At 58.5% G+C, this 23051-nt stretch overlaps 4 protein-coding genes across 4 annotated transcripts in view; 3 read left to right on the top strand and 1 right to left on the bottom strand.

Annotated features, from left to right (window-relative positions):
• Positions 1-9288, top strand: part of NOTCH2 (notch receptor 2) — an 89376-nt gene extending 80088 nt beyond the window's left edge. The window contains exons 30-33 of the mRNA XM_066555271.1: positions 3594-3895; positions 4227-4374; positions 4625-4722; positions 5626-9288. Coding sequence (XP_066411368.1) covers positions 3594-3895; positions 4227-4374; positions 4625-4722; positions 5626-6966 — 1889 coding nt within the window. The 3' untranslated portion in view covers positions 6967-9288. The remainder of the gene's footprint in view (positions 1-3593; positions 3896-4226; positions 4375-4624; positions 4723-5625) is intronic.
• Positions 9289-11682: 2394 nt separating this feature from the next.
• REG4 (regenerating family member 4) lies at positions 11683-13911 on the top strand. Its single transcript, XM_066555272.1, is given in 8 exon segments — positions 11683-11729; positions 11731-11777; positions 12222-12316; positions 13002-13077; positions 13175-13272; positions 13357-13494; positions 13574-13679; positions 13838-13911. Coding segments are annotated over 8 exon segments (681 nt in total).
• A 1091-nt stretch (positions 13912-15002) lies between these two features.
• On the top strand, positions 15003-18319 carry HMGCS2 (3-hydroxy-3-methylglutaryl-CoA synthase 2). The gene is made up of 9 exons (XM_066555869.1): positions 15003-15115; positions 15362-15801; positions 16052-16177; positions 16452-16616; positions 16687-16855; positions 16940-17110; positions 17635-17741; positions 17830-17955; positions 18035-18319. Exons 1-9 carry the CDS (start codon positions 15003-15005, stop codon positions 18139-18141), a joined length of 1524 nt encoding a protein of 507 aa, XP_066411966.1. The 3' UTR covers positions 18142-18319.
• A 519-nt stretch (positions 18320-18838) lies between these two features.
• On the bottom strand, positions 18839-22478 carry PHGDH (phosphoglycerate dehydrogenase). Its single transcript, XM_066555468.1, has 12 exons — positions 22266-22478; positions 21869-22020; positions 21617-21682; positions 21487-21541; positions 21312-21410; positions 21078-21210; positions 20844-20992; positions 20483-20635; positions 20226-20358; positions 19889-20016; positions 19466-19694; positions 18839-19137 (listed from the first exon to the last, which is right to left on the bottom strand). The coding sequence occupies exons 1-12, from the start codon at positions 22401-22403 to the stop codon at positions 18980-18982; spliced, it is 1593 nt and encodes a 530-aa protein (XP_066411565.1). The 5' UTR covers positions 22404-22478; the 3' UTR covers positions 18839-18979.
• Positions 22479-23051: the final 573 nt, after the last annotated feature.

The following is a 23051-nucleotide window of genomic DNA, read 5'->3' as shown; positions in this document are numbered from 1 at the left end:
AACATGCAGGCAGGTTTGCTCTCTCTCAGTCCCAAATGAGTAGATGCCCTGGGAACCCTCTCCTGCTTTTATGAGTGTAGTGCTAAAGCTGTATAAGCTGGTAAGGGGCTGGGTGGGTCACCTAGTAAGAACTGATCTCTGGGCTCTGAGAGGAGCCAGTTGACCAAGGACTTTATTCTGGTTGGAAGAGCTGCAAAGATGGCTCTTGTTCATATGCAGAGAGGTGATGCTGATGATATTGCTGCAATGCCTTTTTCTGCTGTGTTTTGTGGGAATATTTCCATGCAATTTAAGGATGACTGGACCCATTCTCTCAGTTCCTTTCTATTGTCTTTTCTGCTCATTGACCCGTTAGCTCTCTTAAATGCAAAGGGAAGGAGGGATTTTTGTGTAATGAGTGTGAGAACATAAACCATCAGTTTCTGCCAAATTTAAGCTTTTCTTTATTTCCCCTATTGAAACTTCTAGCTGTGTGGCAGAGTAGAAGCTTTCCAAGTGCAGGCAATAATATTCTTAAGACTCCAGTTTATTTTCACGTTCACCCAAAGCTTTGTCCAACAACAGCAATGAAATAATTCTGACCTGTGAGTTGTTTTCCTGCCATCCAGATATAATTGTGAAGCTTGCAGCAAGCTGCTCTAAGTTATTTCTCTCTGTGGCATCAGAAGCAAGCAGCTGTCAGGGGAAAAATAATTTAAAAGTCTGAGAGATGTTGGAATAAGGGGTTAGTAAGGAGGGGTAAGATTCCTCACAGTTAGTGTGGCTGTTTCTCTGCCCTGGCCACCCTCAATTTTTGCAGGCAGTTGGAAAAAATGGGCCCTTCTGAGAGGTAGTTGCCCTCTGTCCCAAGAAGTCTGAAAAGTGGATTTCACACACCAGTAATGCTTTGCTGCCCCTAAGTAATTACAAAGGGTGTTCAGGCTGACTGACTTGAGTGCAGGTGCCTGGGCTGGAGCCACCTGAGGCTGGGTGAGTTAGATCCTGGCTGCAGGTGCAGGTTGAACAGCAGAGATCTCTTCCTGAGAGGGGAGAAACACCTCAGTGTACCAAGGGTTTGTGCCCTCTCTTAACCCACACCTTCTGCAGTCCCTCAAATCTAGGGGGATCCAAGATCTCCAGTGTCCTCCAGAAGCATTGCCTTGAGATTTTCCCTGTGGGTTCCTTATATCCCAGCTTTCAGTACCTTGTGCCTGACCTTCAGGAGTACCTGTCTGGTGAACTCCTGACTTTACTATCTCACTCTGCATTTTACATGTACTCAGGGGCTGTCCTACTGAAAGACAGCAAACAGAAGAGTTTTTATAAAATGCTACCACCACCTTTGTCTCCCCGTGCTATTCTTTTGCTGTGTCCCCCAGAGCAGTGAGGACATTCTTTTCACTGCAGTTATTGTGAGTGTGTAACCAGGGTAATGCAATTATAGGCATAACTAGTAACACCACCTATAATTGAAATTGATGAACTGTCTCTATTATATGCCCCTCTTTTTTTCAGTTACTGAAACTTCAGTGGTTTAGACTGGAATTTTCCATGCTGGATGTCTGCCTCCAGCTGGATGCTTTTGGGTTCTTTTCCAGCTCTTTGAGAGAACAAGCTGGAAGGGGGAAAAAAGACATTGTGTCCACAGCTTTTTTTTTCTCTAGTAGTCCATCAAGCACTTAATTGTGATTGTCTAGCTGGATGTGCTTTTGCTAGCCTCATAAAACCAACCGTGTGTGGCCAACTTGCAAGGCTCTGAAAAGAGCTGCATGTACCTGAGAAACTCTGTGGATGGTGGCAACTAATTATTCCAGGGATTTAATGCTGGGCTGTCCCTGTGGAGAAGCTAGGCACGAACATCCAGGATAACTGCAGTGATTGAGCAAGCCAGACCTGGCCTGTGAGTGGTTTTTCCCAGGGCTGGGGTGCTGGGGGAAAGGAAAGCTCCTTTCTGTGCTCTGTGTCTCTGCTCTTTGTGTTGTGGCAGTACGGAGGAGAGCACAGCCTGACTGGAATACTGAGGAGAGTTCATTTGGGACAAGGGAGCAGAGCCAGCAGCGGGAGGGAGCAGCACAAAGGGAGGTCCAGCTTTGGAGAGCAGCAGAGAGGGTCTGCAGACAGGGCTGGATCTTGGAACTGAACCCAGCACTTGGCTGCTGTCTGTCCAAAGCCTGGGGAAGGAAGGGAGGCTGTGTGTCCTGTGGTGGGGAGCCACTAGGAGGAGCGTGCAGGCTGCTGGAGCCGGGCAGAGCCTGCTCTTCCAGTGCCCCCGCCAGAACCGCAGATTTCTAGAAAGTTTAGGGACTGTTCTAAAGCAGAGAGCCAGGAAGGCTCAGTGATCAGAAGCTGGGAATGGGAGCAGGGCATTAGAGCTGTGTGTTACTTCCACACACAGGAGGTATCACCTTGTTTATGTGCCCAGTGTGGCTCTGTGTTCTGTGACTGAGAGCTGTGCAGGCAGAGCAGCTGCTGTTTGTGCCCTGCTTGCCCATGGGATAAATCAGGTACTTGCTGAAAATATTGTCTTGTATTTCTGCTGGTGGGCTCCAGTGGAGCAGTCAGCAGAGTGAGGTTCCCCTCTGCTGCCATCTCAGTCCCTCTTGCTTTCCAGGTGCCTCTGAAGGATGTGCAGGAAAGCAGTAAAATCAGCAAGGAAGCATCAGTGTCTACAGCTGCAGCTTTGAGGCTTTAGGGAATGTCACATAACATTCAGAGGCTGATGGAACTGGAGTACTCGGCATTTTTATGGGTTGCTGGAAATATATGGAGATGTTTTACATCTTAATTATCCTGCATTGAGGAGGGTATAACAAGGGTGAAAAATCAGCAGCATGAGGTGGTCTTGCTGCACTGTCCTCTCTGATTGGCAGAGAGGGAGATTCATCAGAGGGGGAGCTAAGTTAAATTAGAGATTTGGAGGAGCCTTTCTCCTTCTACTGACAATGCAGTGAACCAGATCCTGGTTGGATGAGTGTGACTTTAGCCTTTGTGGGCATCCCATCACTAGAGGCTTGAGGAGAGTAAGACCAGTATCTCCAAAGTACTCAGAGTGTGTGAGAGTATTCATCCTGGGGCATTTGTCAGCTTTGAGTGCTCGACTCTTACAACTTCAGGATCTTTCTTGTGATAACCTTGATGTACATTTGAAGGCTTTAGTCTGAATTTCACTTCAGGTTAATATCTGAAGTGAATGTCACCTATGTCACCAATAATCAGTGGCTAGTTGTTGAATCATTTTTCCTTCAACTGTTTATTTTCCCCAGGGATGTGATTAGAACATCCGTGCAAAGTTACACTGAGTGGTCAAATTAATTTGAATTTTACAGCCCTTGCTTCTCTCAGCTAGCCTTTACTTTTTGTGGAAGTTTTACACTTCAGCAGCAAAGGTTTTTTGTTTTATGATGATCTTAGTCTTTAGAGGAATACCTTAAGTTCTGTTGGGTTTGCAGTAGGTTACTCGTTCTTGGAAGGAAGACAACTCGCTAACAGCGGGGCTTTAGGAAGAGGTCTGCATTAAAGTAACTGGAGGGGCTGTCTGTAGCTCAGGAGGAAGGCTTGTAGGAAGGTTTCCATGCCTCTGCCAGGTTCCTGTATCCCCATCTCCCCCTCTGCAGACGGCTGCACCCCGCTGATGCTGGCATCTCTGCGTGCGGGCGGCTCCGACATCAGTGAGGATGACGAGGACGGGGAGGACTCCTCAGCAAACATCATCACAGACCTGATCTACCAGGGGGCCAACCTGCAGGCTCAGACAGACCGCACTGGGGAGATGGCCCTGCACCTGGCAGCCCGCTACTCCCGAGCCGACGCTGCCAAGCGGCTCCTGGATGCCGGGGCCGATGCCAATGCCCGGGACAACATGGGACGGACCCCTCTGCACGCGGCCGTGGCTGCTGACGCCCAGGGGGTCTTCCAGGTATGGCCACTGGAGAGCTCTGTGCTTATGGGAGCCTGTCCAAGCTGTGCTCTGCTCACTCACAACCCTGCTCTCATGCCTTCCACAGTGTGGTGGTGAGGCAGAGCTGTTTGACATCCAGTTTCCTTGGGTATTCACAGCTTGAAGAGCTCAGCGTGCATAAATCATCTGGCATGTATTTATTTGGTCTGTTTGCCCCTGTCTTTCTGGGTCCTTGTATTTCAGTGCTCTGGCTGCTTTTTCATTGTAAAATTTCTCTTGAGATTCTGCCAAATCCTTAATTTTGGCCTGTAGTGGTATTGAAAAAACCCCATCTTCCCCCATTGTCCAGATCCTGATCCGTAACAGAGTGACAGACCTGGATGCTCGGATGAACGATGGGACGACCCCGTTGATTCTGGCTGCACGTCTGGCTGTGGAAGGGATGGTGGCCGAGCTCATCAATTGCCAGGCTGATGTCAATGCTGTGGATGACCATGGTAATGTGAACATCGTGTCCCAGGCTGGGCAAATATTTGCTGTGGTGTGGGCAGGGAGGGGTGGGTTCTGCTCTCCCAAAGTGGGAGCTCTGCATGAATTCCGTAGCTAAATCACACACTGGGCTCTCCTGCAAAGTCCTCCAGTGGTAATGAACTACAGGCTGCTGCACAGTGGCTTGGTTAAACAGTGCTGGAGGAGAAGTAAAATAGCTCCTTGGTTTGTTACTGATGTTGTTGTGTCTCCCTGCAGGCAAATCTGCTCTTCACTGGGCTGCTGCTGTCAACAATGTGGAAGCAACACTAGTACTGCTGAAAAATGGAGCCAACAGAGACATGCAGGATAACAAGGTACAGTGTGGCAGTGCTCAGCAAGCCTGTGCTTCCTATCTCCAACCATCTCTTTGCTGTTGGTAGTGAACTAAGTTCAGATTTTCTGAACTGGGTGCTTAGTGCAGGTCTTCCAAACCCAGACTGTGACTGGAGCTCTCTCCAGGTGCTGGGTGTCTTACAGGGTTTCTGATATGGGAGAACAGTTCTCTTCCTTGTTTGGCCAAGTGCTGGGCATCAATGCTGTCCTGCTTTCCTTGCAGGGGAGGAATGCAAAACACAGTCAGTCCTGTGTGAGAGCAGCAGATGAAGTGCTGCTGGTGTCAAACAGCTGGATTCCAGTTAGCAGTTAGAAAAATACCTGGTGGCACAGCAGCAGTGGCATCCTGTGACATTTCCAGTGATCTCAGTGCAGGGTGGAGATGGGGGACAAGCTCCTCTGTTTAACAGACTGCACTGTGCAGATGTTCTGTAGCTTCACTATTAGTTTTTGCTGTGTCTTAGTCCTTGATTTATCTCCTCTGCCTAAAGCATCTTTTTTGGATTATTATGTATCACTCAGTCGATTTTAGAGCTACCAACAAGTTCTAGTTCCTTACTGGGCTGTTTTAGCCTTTTGTACCTTTCCCTCATAGGAGGCAAAGGAGAAAAGCACCAGGTGCTTTCATGGTTCCTCCAAGGATCCAGGGCACAATAGTGCCCTTCCTGGTGGGAACGTTCAGCCTGTGCTCCACTGCTGTGTGTGAAATTATCTGTAATCTGCCTTTTTCAGTGGGCAGCTCTCAGGGTGGGTGGCTCTTGGAGACTGTTAATGTGACACTGCATTATGCAGTGCTTGCCAGTCTGCCACACCATAAGGGATTATGAGTTGTAAGTCAGTCCCCTCACACTGAAGCTGCTAAAATATTTACTCTGTGTTTCCAGGAGGAGACTCCACTCTTCCTAGCTGCTCGTGAAGGCAGCTTTGAAGCAGCAAAAATCCTGCTGGACCATTTTGCCAACCGAGACATCACGGACCACATGGACCGGCTGCCGCGGGACGTGGCCCAGGACCGGATGCACCACGACATCGTGCAGCTCCTCAATGAGTACAATGTGGCCCACAGCCCTGCCGGGCACCCTGGGGCCATGCTGAACTCTGCTCTCTCCCCTGTCATCTGTGGCCCCAACAGGTCCTTCCTCAACCTGAAACATGCGTCACTAAGCAAGAAGTCACGAAAACCGAATGCCAAAGGCATGCCCACCAGCCTCACCAAAGATGCAAAGAGGAGGAGGAAGAAGTCCCTCAGCGAGGGGAAAGGGCAGTTTTCAGAGAGCTCTGTGACCCTGTCACCGGTGGATTCCCTGGAGTCTCCCCACGCTTTTGCATCTGAACCAACTTCCTCTCCTGTGATGCCATCACCGGGGGTGCTGCACTCGTCGCCCAGCTCGCTGCTGACGGCTCCGTCGGTGCAGGCCGCGCACACCATGTCCTTCTCCAACCTGCACGAGATGCAGCCGCTGGGCTGTGGCTCCGGCACGGTGCTGCCCTCCGTCAGCCAGCTGCTGTCTCAGCACAGAACCACCCCTCCCAACAGCGGGCTCGGCAGGCTGCGGCCAGGCAACGTCTCCAGCGAGTGGATGAACCGCATGGAGGTGAACGAGTCCCAGTACAACGAGATGTTCGGCATGGTGCCCCAGGTGATGCATTCCCACCCCAGCGTCTCTCAGCAGAGCGGCTTGGTTCAAGCGGACGCCAAGCACCTGGGGGTGTCCAGGGAGTCTTTGCCCCCCATCATGACTTTCCAGCTGGTTCCCAAGGGCAGCATAAACCAGCAAGCACTGCCGCAGCAGGCCCAGTCCAACTGCGCTCAGAACATGGCTGGCCCTCTTAGCTCCATGTACCAGATCCCAGATCTAGCCCAGCTGCCCAGCGCCTCGTTCTCCATGGCTGCCATCCCTCAGCAGGATGGGCAGGTGGCTCAGACGGTCCTCCCGGCCTACCACCAGTTCCAGAGCTCGATGGGGAAGTACCCCACGCCTCCCTCCCAGCACAGCTGCTACTCCTCGGCCACAGAACGGACTCCTAGCCACAACCGGCACTTACAAGGGGAGCACCCGTACCTGACTCCGTCACCCGAATCTCCGGACCAGTGGTCGAGCTCTTCCCCCCACTCTGCCTCTGACTGGTCTGACGTGGCCACCAGTCCCAGCAACAACCAGCGTGGGCCAGCGGCCGCCCACATGCCGGAGCAGCAGCGGAACAACATGCAGGTGTACGCCTGAAGGCTGCCCACGGTGCAGCCCTACTAAAGCGGACTCCAGAACTCATGAAGGTCTTCCAGGATGGAAATGAAGAACCATTTTAGTATCCAAGAGTCTTAATGAGCCCAGGATGTTCTTTCATTGGAGGGACTGTGGTCGCTGTAGACTTGTATGCTTTCATGCTAAATGGAGAACTGTAGAAGCTGGTGATGGAGAAGACCTGCTGGGTCACTTCTGTCCAACTGGATGTGACTGCTGTCTGCACTGGATTCTCCAGTCTGCTTTTAAACACGTTCCACCGTTGCTTTGGGGAGACAGCTCTTCAGCTTAGTACATCTTGTGGTCATTTCTCCAGAAATTTAGCCAAAACCAGCTTTGTATCCTTATTTTGTTACTCCTCCTGTTACCCACGTAACCTCTCTCTGAAGCACCTTCTACTAGTTCTCCTTGAGTTCAAGTTGCCTTGTCTTGACACAGCTCAGAGCTGCACCCACATTCCTAGCCCCCCTCCTTCCCTCGTCCACTCTTGCTCAGCAAGCGAGCTGGACCTCCCAAAACACCTGCAGGTCAAGTGACACCTCCTGTCACGCAGCTTCACCCTTTCCTCTTCAGGAATCTTTGCCTTGTAGAGACCCACTAACACCCCTTAGCGTTCTCACTGCCTGCTCCCCAGGTATTATGAGATTATATATACATATAGTCTTTTTAGGTTGTTTGTTTTGTTACTTTCCCTCCCAAAAACGCTGGTCTGGCCTGGTCTTCCCACCACAGTGGCCCATGGGCCCATCTCTTCCCTGAGACACCCCTGACCATTTTGACACACTACCCTCCCTGTGCCCCCATCCTACCAGGACTGTCCATGACTGCCTCCATGGGCTCCCATGCCAGAAGAGATGCACTGCAACTGATACAGGATACAGGCCTTTTGGGATGAGCACGAGTGTTTCAAAAACTGTTAACACAAGCTATCAGCGTTCTTGCACAGTAGTCCCCTCCCCTCCATCCAAGGGTGGCTGTGTGTCCTGTCCTCCAGATACCATATGCTGCCTCTTTATGGTATTATCAACAAGTGCCAAACATGTGGTTACATGTTTGCGGTGTGTGTCCTTCTGCGTCAGGAACGACATCCAGCCCTTTGAGAAGTGTCCCTTTTGCTGCAGCCCTGGGTCACAGCTGCCTGTCCTCCCCTTGCAGCGCACAGAGGCCGCAGCACTGACTGCCCCGCCGGCCTCCAGGAGCTGGGCTGTGGCAGCAGACCAAATAGCTCAGAAAGCATTGCCTCCTGCAGCTTGGTGCACAGCTCTGGGGCTGTCCTCTGCCCTCAGCTCCAGCCTGAGCGGAGATCCCCCAGCCCAAGTGGCCCGTGTGCTCTGTGGGACCATAGGGCCGCTCGTGGTGCGGCCGCCCCCATCGTTGGAGCTGTGGCAGCCAGCTGGCACTGACCCTTGGCACACAGCCGCCCTTTCTGCTTTGTCCACAAGAGCAGCGCTTCTCCGAAGGGCTCCAGACCAGCCAGCAGCCGAAGTGAACATTGTGGGGATGGTTTGCTCCTACCTCTTCAGGGGAGTGCTGCAGACACGTCTTCCAAAGAGCTCGGGGTGCCGGCTGCTGCCAAAGGACTGAAGGCCGCTCCCCTGCGAGCCGCCATCCAACACTCTACCGTGTACAGTATTGTCTCTGCTCTTCCCTTCCATTCTAATCGAGAGTCAAACTTGCTTTGCTTTTTTCGTTCTGTTTTGTTTTCCAATTCTACCCAATGGTACATGAAGGCAGGGCCTCAGGAGGAGCTGGTTCCCGGGGCCGTAGCTTTGGGCTGAAGTTTTTAGTTTTTAGCTGTGTGTGGAGCTGCCGCTTTTCCCGGCGCACACAGCATTCCCAGCACACTGGCTGCAGCGGGGCAGCTGACTCAGACCTCCAGGGGGTCTGTCCAGGTACACCTTTCACTGCAAATAATGAAGTGTTGCTACATCCATGCTAAAGAAACAAAGGGCTTTTGCTCGTTAGCTCCAAATAACCAAGTGCCTTTTTATATATGTGGCTACCTTTTACATGATGAGTGCTTTCTGTGGAATGAAGCCGGTTCCGTGCCTGGCTGTTAATACAATGGCCCTCTGCCTTTCTTCTCTATTTTTTTTTTAACTACTTGTAAAGATAATATCTCCTTAAGGTGGTATTTTATCTCGTAAGTTGTAGAGTAACCATTCACGCTGCAGCATTTTCCTATATTAATAATGGAAAATATTTGCTTATTTTTACATTTTTTATAAAAGTCTTTTATGAAAATAGTTGCTGCCAAATGTATAAGCAATTTTTATCCCCAGAATAAAAAGTATGTGCCCAGTGTTTGTGTGCTGCTGTTTTAATTTTGTTTTCCTGGCTACTGTGGCACAGCCACTGGCTTATAAATGAATCAGGAGTGCTCTGTCTCAGCACCACATGAAGCCCACCATGTAGCTCCACCCAGGGGAGCTGGAAGCAGCCTGGTGTGGGTGTAGCAGGTGGATTTTGGGTCTCTTGGCTAGCTGGGAAGGGGGCAGTAAGCAGCAGCCAAGCAGCTGGGCATACTGGGAAGGTTGGGGAGGGACTGGGATGGGTCCTTTCCTGGGCACTTTGGGTGAGAGCACTTGCTTCCTGTGGGAGCCAGGGAAGGCTTTTAGGAAGGTGCTGAGCGAGTGTGGGCTGGGCAGTGGGGCTGTGGATTCACTCACTCTCTCAGGTCCTGCTTGCTGCCCTTGGCTGTTTCCTGCCCTCTCAGTAGGGAAGAGGACCCTCATCCCTGGAGCTGGGGCTGCCTCCCTGGCTTTGTCTCAGCAGCTGATGCATGGAATCCTTAAGGCTGGAACTGGAACAGACCCCTAAAATCATCGAGTTCAACCTTTAACCTGGCACTGCTGTGTTCACCCCTTAACCATGTTCCCAAATGCCACATACAAATGGGTTTGGAGCATTCCAGGGATAGTGATTCCATCTCTTTCTGGGCGGCCTGATCCAATGCCTGACTGCCCTTTCATTGACAAAATTTTCCCTCGTATCCTGTCTAAACCTCCCGTGGTGCAACTTGAAGCCATTTCCTCTCATCCTATTGCTTCTTACCTGGGAGAAGAGGCCAACCCCCACCTGTCTACTGCCTCCTCTCAGGTTGTGTAGAGAGTGATAAGGTCCCCCCTGAGCCTCCATTTCTGCTAAGAGCATGAAGATGTGTGATTCTCCAGCCCCTGAAACAGGGAATCACCCCTCCTCTGTGCTGGTCTCAGGCTTGGAGAGTTTGACTTGAGCAATCAGAAAACAATAGCAATAGCTGCTGAGCTGTGTTTGCAGCACAGAGGTGCCACTGAAGCCTTGGGCTGTCCTGGTGCTCACCTGGCTCTTCTCCAGCTCTTGTTGTGGACTCAGATGGAGCCAGTAGCTGAGTTACGGTGCTGAGCTGGGGTAAAGTTGCTGGGGGCATTTTAAGGGTTTAATATTCAAACAGTGCAGCTCCTTTATCTCCTGGTAGAGCCAGCTGGGCGAGTCCAAACCTCCGGGAGGCATTCATCCACGTTCTCCCACAGCTTGCACATCTGTGCCAAAGTTTAGCAAGATCTGCTGAGCCCCTGGCACAGCAGCATCGAGCTCCCTGGTGCTCAGGCTGAGACTTGAAGCTGTCTCCTGGGGCTGCTCCTGCCTCCTCCCCAGCCCAGCATGGCCAGGGGCTTGTGGAAACTTGCTGTGCTGCATCCAAACTGAACCATCCAGGCAGGGAGCTGCCACGTCCCTTATCTGACTGAGGAGTAGTGGAGGAGCCTCAGGCTCTTTGGGGGAGATTTTTCTCTGTTTTTCCATAAATCAAGGGTGGAGTCCTGTTTTCTGGGGAGTTGCTGTGTTTGCAGGGTTTTGCCATTGATTGCAGCAGCTGATGTGTCCAGGTTGTTTCTTTCAGAAGTAATAGCAGGCAGCAGCTGTGTTTGGACACGAGAAGGTCTCACCCCAGAGGATGCCTAGCAAGAAGCAGCAGCTCTATCTCGCTGTGTGGGTGAAGGAGAGGGGCCTGATCCTCCTCCCTTCCCGGGGCAGAAGCCAGACCTGCCCCTGCATGCCGACAGGGAGCTGCTCCCTGTGGTTGTAGCAGCGTTCACCGGCTGCATATTTCAGCAAATGCTGCAGCAGAGGAGAGCCCGTGGCAGTCCCTGGGCTGTGCAAGGCTTGAGCCTGACACAAAGCTCTCCACGTGGGGGGAAGCAGGGCTCAGCCCTGGGTCTGGATCCTCTGCAGGTCACACTAATGCTGCTGAGCACCAGGCCCTCAAGGGGGGGAACTCCCCTCCTTCCCACCAGCCTCCACCAAGGGTTTTGGGGAGGGAGAGCCAGGCATTGGCCGGAGCTGGCAGCAGCAGGATGATCTTTCAAAGCCGCTCTGGTCCATCAGGAGCCAGCAAAGTGACGCTGCAGAGCAGCGTGGTGGCAGCAGGAACGTGGAGAACTCCACAGGTGCAGAGGGCACCCGGGGCGAGGAGCAAGGGCCGTGGCAGAGAGGGCTGTGCCAGACCTTGCCGAAGGGCTCCAGCTGCTGGGCCCGGAGCTCATCCCCGTGGCTCCATGCCGGCAGCAGCCTCCCCGGGCTGGGGCTGCAGGGAGCCGCCGGGGCAGGGGCAGCGGGGGCTCTGCTGCGGGAGCGGCCCCTTCCTCCCGGAGGGACACACAGGGACGAGGGCTTGCGTCACGGCCGGGCCCGAGGGCTGGGCATCCTCCCCGCTATCTGATGGCACCTCCAGCCCCCGGCTGCAGGCTGTTCCCACATCCCGGCGTCCCATCCTGCTCGCAAACATCCCCCGGCAGTTCAAACAAGGGCGGTGTGTGGGTGACGCATGGCACAGCCGGGCAGGGCGCGGGGCCCGGCCGGGTGCCATCCCCTGGTTGGAGACAGGGGCAGTGCCAGGGGGTCGGACCCACGGCAGGGTCCCGCTGGTGGCAGGGATGCCCTGCCCGGGATCGGGGATCACCCCCGGGGCTCACCCCCGCCAGCCCTCGGGCGAGGCAGGGCTGGCCCAGCGGGCATCCCTGCCAGGTGCCAGGCTGCTCGGGGCTGGAAGATTGTATCTGTATCGCGGGAGCAATTAATGATGATTGCAGGGGATTTATTGACCAACGAGGACAGGTTCTTCCTGTCTGTTTCCGGAGATATGTTAAATGCAAACAGATTGGAGATCTGGGCAATTTTCCAGCAAAGTGGGGGGGGGGGATGGAGGGAGGTCAGCAGTAATATTTTTATGGTGAGAATCACCTGAGTAGGGCAAACAGATGCGGGTGAGCACCAGGCTATAAAGGGCAGCTCCCCTCCTCTCCCGTCCCGGTGACTCGCCACAAGCCGCTATTCCTCACCATCCGGACAACAGGTGAGGAAGAGGAGCCTCGCAAGGCAGCTGGGGCCTCGGGATGCTCAGAGCTGGCTCACGGGCAAACAGGAGCTGGTGCCTGTCCCTGGCTGCTTCCGTGGGAGCCGAGCTCTGCTCTCGCTGGATGGGGCAGGCTGTGATGCTGCATTTTTCAGCCCTGCGTTGACTTTTGTCGCTGCTTCTTTGAGGGGAAGACGAGCTGAATCTGCAAATCGGCCCCGGTGCCCAGGGATTAGCCCAGATAAAGGGGAACTACGCTGATGTGGCCGATTTGCCTCTCCAGCCTGGGCAGCGCTACGAGCTCAGGGCGTGCAAACGCCGCCGTGCACGCAGTGCCTGCAGCCCCACCTGTGCCACTGCCTGGCTGGGGTCCCGTGTCCGCCACAGCGCCCTCCCCTTGTCCCCACAGAGCAGCTGGGCTCTCCCGGGTGTCTCCTGCCGAGTCTGGGACTGCTGGGGCCAGGACAATCTGCTGCCAGTGTGGGCTGGGGACTCCCAGCCATGCCTGGGGCACGGGGTGCAGAAATGGGGCAGTGCCCTGTGCCGGGGGGCAGACAGGGAGCCACAGCCTGTCATCTCCTCCGGGCAGCCCAAGGGGGCCAGGCGGGCGGGTTTGTACTCTCTGAGCACAGGTAGCATCCTCTGTCCCCAGGGGAGCCTGTGTGACCCTCCCGAGCCTTTACAGGGAGCAAGGAGGATGGCGGCTGCGGCCAGACTCGCCCTCCTGCTGCTGGGCTGCGCGGGGCTCCTGCGGCCGGTCGGTGAGTGCCAGGGCTCGGGGGGCAGGGGGGAGCCCCGCTCCTCTCCAGGCAGTGGTGCCGGCTGTCCTCATCCCTGCCCGCCGCTCTCCCCAAGCAGGCGGCAGGTACATAGGCTACTGCCCCGACGGCTGGTCCTACTACCTGCTCAGCTGCTTCAAATACTTCTCCGAGCCCCGGAGCTGGGACGAGGCTGAGGTAAGCGCAGCGGGGTACACAGGGGAACAGCCCCCCCCCCCCCGTCTCCCCTAGGCGCCCCGGCATTGACACCTCTCCCCGCAGAGTCGGTGCCAGGACGTCGAGAAAGGCGCCCACCTGGCGTGGGTGGAGAATGCCCACGAGGCAGCCACCCTGCGGAGAATCATCTCCTACTACCAGAGTGTGCAGCCCGTCTGGATTGGACTGCAAAAGAGCAAAGAGGTGAGGTGTGGGCGGCAGGGCTGATGGGGGCCTCGGGGACAGCAGGGCCGTGCCTCTGAAACCCCCTCGCCCTGCACAGAGCCAGGCCTGGCAGTGGACGAGTGGGAAGGAGTACAGTGCCACCAGGGAGGTGCCTGGGAACGGTGCCCGCGGGGGGAGCTGCGCCGCGCTGACCCATCACAGCGGTGAGTGCCCGGTCCCTGCACCCACCCCAGCGCCCGGGCTGGCGGCATTGCCCTGCCCCGTCCTCCTGCCGGTCCCCATCTCCTCCAGGGCTGCGGTGGCCACAGCTGGTCCCTTCCTCGCCGTGGCCCCGCCAGCCCCCTGCCTGTCTCTCCCGCAGATTTTGCCGTGTGGTCCAGCGCCGACTGCTCCCGGCAGCATCACTTCATCTGCAAGTTCAACCCCTTGCACTGAGCACAGCCCTGGCCCGCGGCGGACCCCGCGCTGGCGGCGTTCCTCCCGTGCCACCTCCGTGTCTCTCCCCGCAACTCCTATAAATGCATCTTATAAAAAAAGAAGCATGCAAGTGCTGTGTGAGCCTGGTGCTGGTGCAAAGCCCTGGGCTGCTCCGTGAGAGAGAGAGAGAGAGACGGGCTCTGCCCCGGCTCCCCGAGCTTCCCGGCTTCCAGAGGCTTCTGCTCTGCCGGTGCGGGCAGAGCTGCTCGGGGATGAGTCCCCTGGAGCTGCGGGGACCATCGCTGAGCACTCGCGTTTGCTCATACCAGCCCTCGGGTGCCAAACACCACAGGCGTCCCTGGGGAGCAGGTGGGGGGACAGGAGTGTCCCCAGAGTGCAGACACAGAGACCTGGGACACAGATGTGGGTGGGGACGGGAGCTGTGGTGGGTGTGCAGGCATGGGGACAGGTGGTCCCCCAGGTGCAGACAGCTCCACAGGGATCCGGGGCCTGCAACACGGCCCCATGGCCATGTTGACAGCAGCACCGGGACCAAAGGTCCCTTTTGTGGCACTGTTATCTGGCCACGGGCATCACGTGGCTGTTTGCTCTGCTGCTTTGAAGATGGCTCTGCCCCCACCCAGCTCATGGGTTTTTGCCCCTCCAGAGCTGCGGCACGTGTCAGGCGTGGATGGTGCCGGCCCCAGAGCCCGGCCGCCCTCTGCTCCCTGCCCGGGCCCGCGGGGGCGGCGGGGAGGCCGCGCAGTGACCACAGCGAGCCCGGCACCGGAGCTCCCCTGCCCCAGGGCAGCCGGGGCTGCGGGACAGCCCGTGCCGCTGCTCAGCCCCGGCTCCGGCTCCGTGTCCCCGGGTTTTGGGCCACACGAGACGGAGACACTTCGCAGGCTCCCCCCTCTGAAGCTGCGCTGCCCCTGCTGCGTTGGCTGGCGCTCGGTGACCTTTGAGCGCCAGGGTCCGGCAGGCTGATAAAGGCCGGGAGGGCTGTGCCGAGCTGCCCACGCAGTTTATAAAAGCACTACGCAAGGCCCATCCCGCTGTCCACCTGTCCGGCCGGCCGTCCCTCTGTCCGCACAGCGGCCGGGGTGAAGATGCTGCGCTTGGTCGGGCGCGCCGCACGTTGCTGGGGGGCGAGGTGGGCACTGCCCGGGCCGGAGCGGGCACCCCGGGGCACCCAGCAACCCGCGGCCTGGCAGAGGGCATGGTGAGCACCCACGTGGATCGGGGGGGCTGGAGACACAACCAGGGTAGGGCTGGGGAGCTGGCTGAGCTCTTAAACCTTGCTGGGCAAGGGGAGCCTCTCCCTCCTCCCTGCAGCACTGCAGGCACAAGGAGCTACCAGGGATCTGGGGTGCTCCCAGCCTGGGCTGCTCGCCGGTGGCATCTCTGCAGGGCCACCCTCTGTGCCCAAGGCTGCCACGGGATTGCTGCCACTCGTTCTGTCCTACAGCCTCTCCAGTGCTGCTGGGACAGGTGCCTGGCCCAAGGACGTGGGCATCCTGGCCCTGGAGGTGTACTTCCCTGCCCAGTATGTGGATCAGGAGGAGCTGGAGAGGTTTGATGGCGTGGAGGCCGGCAAGTACACGCGGGGCCTGGGCCAGAAGCAGATGGGCTTCTGTGCTGCCCACGAGGACATCAACTCCCTGTGCCTGACCGTGGTGCAGCGGCTGGTGGAGCGCGGGCGCCTCTCCTGGGACGCCATTGGCCGCCTGGAGGTGGGCACTGAGACCGTCATCGACAAATCCAAGGCTGTCAAGACCGTCCTCATGCAACTTTTCCATGACTCTGGCAACACTGATGTGGAGGGCATTGACACCACCAATGCCTGCTACGGGGGCACAGCCTCGCTCTTCAATGCAGCTGCCTGGGTGGAGTCCAGTGCCTGGGATGGTGAGTACAGGCAGGGCCATGCCGTGGGGCTGGGCACTGGGTGGGTGCTGTGGAAAAGGGAAGGAGGCAGGAGGTGGCCTGAAACCCAAAGATGCTCCAACTGCAAAGGGAGCCACTGCACCTCCAGGCTCTCTGTCACCCCTGTTTCTTGCCCATCTTGGTGCGACACACAAGATGGGAACACAAAAGGGCCATGGGATGGAGGCTTCTACTCTCTGGTGGCCCTGCCAGTCGCTCTGTCCTCCCCCAGGTCGCTATGCCGTGGTGGTGTGCGGGGACATCGCCGTCTACGCCACGGGGAACGCGCGGCCCACGGGAGGTGCCGGTGCCATTGCCATGCTGGTGGGACCCAACGCCCCGCTGGTGCTGGAGAGAGGTCGGTGCCATGAGGCCCTGGGGGTGGCGAGCTGATGGGTGCTGTCCCTGGGGGCCATGCATCCATGTCCCAGCCCTGGGCAGAGCTGCTCAGCCAGACCCTGCTGGGTATTCCAGGATGCTGGCTAGCCACATCCCTGTGGGCACCATGGAGTGACTCAGGGAGGCTGCTCCAGGATTCCAGGGATGGCACAGCAGGCAGCACCCCTGGCTGTTTGCCACCTGGTTGGGGTCTCCCCATGCTCTCTGACAGCTGGCTCTCCCCGTGCCCCCAGGCCTGCGTGGAACCCACATGGAGCACGCCTATGACTTCTACAAGCCCAATCTGTCCTCTGAGTACCCGGTGGTGGACGGGCAGCTCTCCATCCAGTGCTACCTGCGGGCGCTGGACCGCTGCTACGCCGTGTACCGACGGAAGGCGCAGAGCCAGTGGCAGCAGGGTGAGTGGCAGCACCCCTGAGGTGCCCAGCACAGCCCCCTGCATACTGATGGCCCCGTGTTGCCTCCCAGCTGGCATCCAGAGGCCCTTCACCCTCGATGACTTCAAGTACATCATCTTCCACTCGCCCTTCTGCAAGCTGGTGCAGAAGTCGGTGGGGCGGCTGCTGCTGAACGACTTCTTGGCCTGCCCCAACCCTGACACAGCCTCCGGCCTCTACAAGGGGCTGCAGTCCTTCCGGTGGGTCCCTGTGCTCTGTCCCCATCCCCCAGCCCAGCCAGGCACGTGCTGCTCTGAGGTTCCAGCTGGTCTCTCTCTGGGCAGTGGTGTGAAGCTGGAGGACACCTACACCAGCAAGGAGGTGGAGAAGGCATTCCAGGCTGCCAGCCAGGACATCTTCAACCAGAAGACGAAGCCCTCCCTGCTCCTCTCTTCCCGGAACGGCAACATGTATACACCATCCATGTATGGTTGCCTGGCCTCCCTCCTGTCCCAGTGAGTCCCCCAAAACGCTGGCTTGGGGGGAGGGAGGAGGTGATTTTGGGGAGGGCACTCCCTGTCTGGATAGAGGAGCAGAAGTCATCTCCCAGCCCTCATCTCTCCCTGCCTCAACAGGACCTGATCCTTTCATTGCACACAACCCCCAGTATGGATGGATCCTGCTCCAGGCCATTTCCCTGCCAGACTTTTCATCCCAGCTTGCTGGATCTGGGCCAGTGCCTAAAGTCCCTCTGTCATCACTGGGAGGAGAAAAACCCTTGTTGTCATGCCCAGTAGAATGAGTGACCCCATGAGAAAGGAGTCATGGGAACAGATAGGCTCTGAGGGGAACAAAAGCCTTGTCCTGGGGCTCCCTGGCACCACCACACTCCAGGGCTATGCTCCCTCAGAAATGTGGCCCCAAGGATCTGCCTTGCCTGCCTACAAAGCAGGCAGCCCTCTACACTGCTGCCACAGCCCTGTATCCCCATCTCCCCCTCAGCCCAAATGTCCTGTAACCCCCTCACCTCTCGCTTCAGGTGCTCAGCACGGGACCTGGCCGGCTCCCGGATCGGTGCCTTCTCCTACGGCTCAGGACTGGCAGCCAGCATGTTCTCCTTCCGTGTCTCACAGGATGCAGCCCCAGGTGGGCCCCAGGGGACAGAGGGGTTGGGAAGGGAGGGCAGCGTGGGGCTGTCAGTGCTGCCATCTCACACATGGGGTGCCCCTTGCAGGCTCCCCCCTGGACAAGCTGGTGTCCAGCCTGGCTGACCTGCCCGCTCGCCTGGATGCCCGCAAGCGCGTGGCCCCGCAGGACTTTGCCGAGATCATGAAGCGGCGGGAGGAAACCCATCACTTGGGTGAGTGGGGCTGGGGGATGTGAGCCTGCCCTGCTGGGACCCCACAGCACCCCTGAGCACCACTGCCCTCTCCCTGCAGCCGACCACGCTCCCCACGGCTCCCAGGCGGATCTCTTCCCCGGAACCTGGTACCTGACCCGGGTGGATTCCAAGTACCGCCGCGAATATGCCAGGAAGCCCATCTAGAGTGGGATCACCAGAGTGGTGAGCCCTGGGGAGGGGGATGCTCTCTTTCCCCCTGTTCATTCCCCGCATCTGGGGCTGGTCTGTGTGGGAAAGTTCCCTTTGTATGGAGGGGAATGGCCAGCAGTGGCTCGGGCCCCAGAGCTTCTGGAGATGGCAGCATCTTCTGCAAACACCTGGGCAGTGCAGGGGAATAAAGGTGTGGATGGGAGGGGGCAGCAGCCCAGCTCTGGCTCCTGGTCTTGAATGGTCTCCTCCCACCCCCGGTCCTTCCCAATTAACAACCACCAGGTCTGGATCACAGCTGCTTAGGGGATTTGTTCCATGGCCACCTACCCTGTTAGACATGGGAGTTTGCCCTGACAGTCTGGGACTCAAGTAAGCCTCAGCCTCCCAGTCACCAGTTTATGGGGGCAAGATGGCATTTTCCTCATGATGTCATTAAACTGAAACCTCCTCACGGTAAAACCCGTGGGCAGGAGGGCACAGGCAACACAGTGGCTCACGGGGGGGCTCGTGCCCCTTGCAGTGCTGCTCTCTGGGCCATGTCCCATCACGGGACTGTGGCCAGACAAGACCTCAGCAACCACAGGAACCTTTGCACCCTTCGGCAAACAGCAGCAGGGCCAGGGAGCAGCAGGGGCAGGAGGGAGGGGGTTTGGGGTTGAGGACAAAGGACCGCACAAGGCACCACATGCTCTCTCCTTCTAGACCCTTTATTGAACATGGGGCCACCCCAAACCCACTGTGGGGCTCAGGGGTGGCCATGTGCAATGCTTCCCCCGCTGGGGAGGGCCCAGATGCTGTGGCTGTGGGGAGAGTCCTGGTCGGCAGTCAGGGTCTACGGCAGGTGGAGCTGGAAGATTTCTGTGACCCGTGGCTTTAGCTCCCCGAGGCTGGGCAGGGGGGCTGAGAGCCCTACGACGCTCCACTGCTCCCCTGCCACCGTGCTGGAGCTGTGGTAGGACAGGAGCTGGGCCCCTGCCTTGCTCAGCAGCCCTGGAGGGGAGCACAGGAATGAGGGATCACAGGCTGCCCCACTGCCCCAGCAGGGAGCTGACCCTCTGCTCACCCCAACCCCCTGCTCAGAGGTCTGTGATGCCATTTCTTCCTCCAGCCCAAGTCCTTTGCTCAACATCACACAACCCCTGGCCCAAACCCTCCATCCATCCATCCATCCATCCATCCATCCATCCATCCATCCATCCATCCATCCATCCATCCATCCATCCATCCATCATCTGCTGCAGCAGGGGCTCAGCTCTAGGTCAGGTGTGGGGGTTTCCCCAGGCTGTCCCTGCAGCTCAGGGCTGGCACAGGCACTCACCGGTCAGCGTGGCCAGAGCACTGCTGTCAGAGGCTTTGGCTCTGTAGATGAGGAGAGGGCCGGACAGTGGGGCTGGCAGCTTGAAGGTGGCCCCGTTGATCTGCCGCAGGACTGGGGTGCTGCCCTGCACCGTCCCCGTCACCTGGTGTGGGGTGCCCTGCAGGGACACCTGCACCAGCCCCGTGCTGCTGTCGGGCTCGGGGGCCACATCGCTGTGGGTGGTTGTGACCTGCCAGGGAGACACAGCCACTCAGTGCCCAGGTCCTGGTGTGGCTGGGGCAGGGAAGGGATGTCCTTGGGAGCACCCCAGGGAACACCCAGCCTCAATGCTGCATTAGCAGCACGGTAGGGTGTCCCAAGGTTCACACTGCTTGCTGGGGAAGGCACACCAGGCTGGGCTGCAGAGCCCGGGTGTCCACGCACCTTCAGCCCAGCCTCCTGGGCCAGCAGTGTGGCATTCACCAGGGTCACCTCCTTCTGTGTCCCTCCAGCCAGCATGCCCGCGGCCACAGCAGGTGTCAGGTAACTCCCAGCCTCCTTCAGGGGTGTCCCTGGGATGCAGGGAGGAGGCGTGCATGAGCCAGCAGCAGAGAGGTCAGGCCTGCAGTGGAGTGGCCAGCCTGGGGCTGGTCCTTCCACTCACCCAAATCCATCCACCCACCCATCCCTGCACACTCTAGGGCTCCAATCTCACTGTTAACCACCTTCCTGTCTATCTGTTCTCTTGCCTGCCCATTGTAGTCCCCACACCCAGGCTCACCTAGGGTGCAGACCTGCATGCTGCCCTGCATTTGCTTGCCCACCGTGCACAGCACTGTGCCCAGGGCCCTGGCCAGGGCAATCCAGGGCTTGGTCTGGGGTGAAAAAGCCTTGCTGAGAGCCTGCCCATTAACCTGCAGGAGAGAGTGAGCAGTGAGAGCCTGCCAGGGATCCCCCATGGAGCACTGCTCCCAGTGCCCCCATGGGTTACAGCTGGGGTAGCTAAGGCACGGAGCTCAGGTGCTGCAGGGCACTCACGACGCCGGTCAGCCCCTTCCCCGTGGCCATGTCCACGATCTGCATGGCGATTTCCTTGCCACAGCGGCTCTGTGCCTCCCGTGTACTGGCACCCAGGTGTGGGCAGGAGATGACGTTGGGGTGGTTCACCAGGTCACGGTCCTTTGGGGGCTCCTGCAGACACAGTTCCATCCTGCCATCAGCTCCCAGCACCCACCTGGGAGCTCGGAGCAGGGGGCATTTACCTCACCTCCTTTGCAAGGAGAGAAGCTGAGGGCTGTTCCTGGTCCCAGCCCCACAGGGTTTGCTAGGCTGTTTTGGGCAAAATTAAGGTGGTGCTGGGAGAGAGCCATGCTCAGGAGGTCCCCACAGCCCCACTCACCTGTGTGAAGACATCGAGGGCAGCCCCACCACACTGCCCCGACTGCAGCGCCCGCAGCAGCGCGCCCTCGTCCACGATGCCACCGCGGGCACAGTTCACCACCTGCACGCCACGGCGGCACTTGGCAAAGGTGCTGTCGTTCAGGAGCCCTGCAGAAGGAGGGCTGTGAGCAGAAGGGGGCTGCCCCAGCTCTCCCCAAACCTCCCTGTGACCATGACCATGCCCGCTCCATACCCGTGGTGGAGGGCAGCAGCGGCGTGTGCACCGTGATGAAGTCGCAGCGGGGCCAGATCTGCTCCAGCGGCAGCTGCTCCACACCAAAGGTGGCTGAGACATCGGGGGTGATGATGGGGTCGTAGCCGATGGTCTGAGGCAGAGCAGGCACTCACTTACAGCCTAGCACGGTGGCTCTGGCCAGGTGAGGAAGGTCGATGCTCCCCAGCGTTCCTCCCTGCCCCATCTCCTCACCTTCATGCCAAAAGCCTGCATGCGAGTGGCCACCTCCCTGCCGATGCGTCCCAGCCCCAGCACGGCCAGTGTCTTCCCGTTCAGCTCCATGCCCATGTACTGGGGAGTACAGGGAGAGTGAGCGAGCACACCCCACACGGACACCCCCACCCAGAGGTGCTTCACTGCCTCCTACCTTCTTACGGTCCCACTTGCCCTCCTTCATGGAGGCAGCTGCCTGCGGGATCTGCCTAAAAGGGAGGCGGTGGTCAGTGTGGGGTAGGGGGCTGTAGGACACACCTGTCTGCATCCTGCCTTGTGCTCACCTGGCCAGACACAGGATCATCCCACAGGTGAGCTCGGCGGCGCTGAGGCTGTTCCCAGTGGGTGTGCTGGGGATGGAGAGGGGTGTCACTGGTGTGAGTCCCCTGGGCTGACAGGGATCTGTGCCCCATGAGGATGGAGGGAGGCACATAGGGTGCTGCCAGGGGCGCCATGGGTGGGGAGGGCACCCTACTGAACTCTCCCCGGCCTCCCCAGGATCATGGGCACGGATGTCCCCACACTCCTGCTCTTACTTCATGACCAGGACGCCTTTCCTGGTGGCTGCCTCCACGTCTACATTGTCCACGCCGGTGCCAGCTCTGCCCACCACCTGCAGCCTCTCTGCCGCCTCCAGCACCTCGGCCGTGACTTTGGTGGCCGAGCGGACGATGAGCCCATCGCAGTCCTAAGGGATGACAGACACGGCGAATGGGACCAGGGTCGGGGCCATGGCCCCGGGTGGGTGACGGGACGGGGACAGCCGCCGGGGTCCGGGACCGGCCGTGCGAAACCGGCCCCGCTCTTGCATCAGACGGGAGGCGGGGAGCGGTGGAAGGGGTCCGCTGCCACCCGGGACCGCCGGCCTGCAGCTGTGCCCACCCAGCCACGCACTCACCCACCCAGCCACGCGTGGGTGCAGCCCTGCCTCACCCGGATCTCCCGCAGCAGCTCCTCCTTGCTCAGCCCGGGCTTCTCCTGCACGCGGAGCCCGCCGGCCTGCAGGATCTCCCGGCAGCAGGGGTCCAGGCTCTCGCTGATCAGCACTTTCTGCAGCTTGCCCAGGGCCATGGCGGGAGCGGGGCGGCGGCACGGGGAGGGACGGGACGGGACGGGGGTGCCGGCTCTCTCCGCACGCCGCCGAGAGGCAGTTGCTGCCCCTCCGCCGCGCTAAAAGAGCTGCGAGCGGTCACGTTTTTCGGGCTCATTGGGTCCCGTCTCCATAATCCCACCTCCTTCCCTTCCCCTCCCCGCCCCAGCCCGCCCGGTCCCCCCCTCATCCCCCCCGCCCCCGGGGGGAGGGAAGGAGGGAGGAGGCGAGGGGTGCGGGGCCAGGGGTGCGGGGCCAGGTCTGGGCCGGGTCCCCCAGCAGCCCCAGAGAAAAGGAAGGAGGGGCCCTGCCAGGACCCCGTGGGTCAGGGAGCCATGAAAACCGGGGCTAGCCTGTCCCGACCCTGCCTCAGTTTCTCCGTCCCGCATATGACAGCTCGGTAAGGCAGGAGGGGGACGGCAGTGGCAGCCACGATGGCGTGGGTGGCTCCCCACAAAGCTGGGGGTGCTGCTGGCAGGGAGCAGCCCAGCCCATGGCGAGCCCAGACACGGCCTCCCCAGCTCGCTCAGGAATGGGGGTTCCCCAGACCCCACAGCTCAGATGTGAGGCAGTGCCGCGGCCCCGGCCCACCCCCGACTTGGTGCCTGCTGTTGAGCAATGCCCCTGAT

Source organism: Molothrus aeneus, chromosome 9 (genome assembly GCF_037042795.1).
Source record: "Molothrus aeneus isolate 106 chromosome 9, BPBGC_Maene_1.0, whole genome shotgun sequence".
In the NCBI taxonomy this organism is placed as follows: Eukaryota; Metazoa; Chordata; class Aves; order Passeriformes; family Icteridae; genus Molothrus; species Molothrus aeneus.
This window is presented reverse-complemented; position numbering and strand designations above follow the sequence as displayed.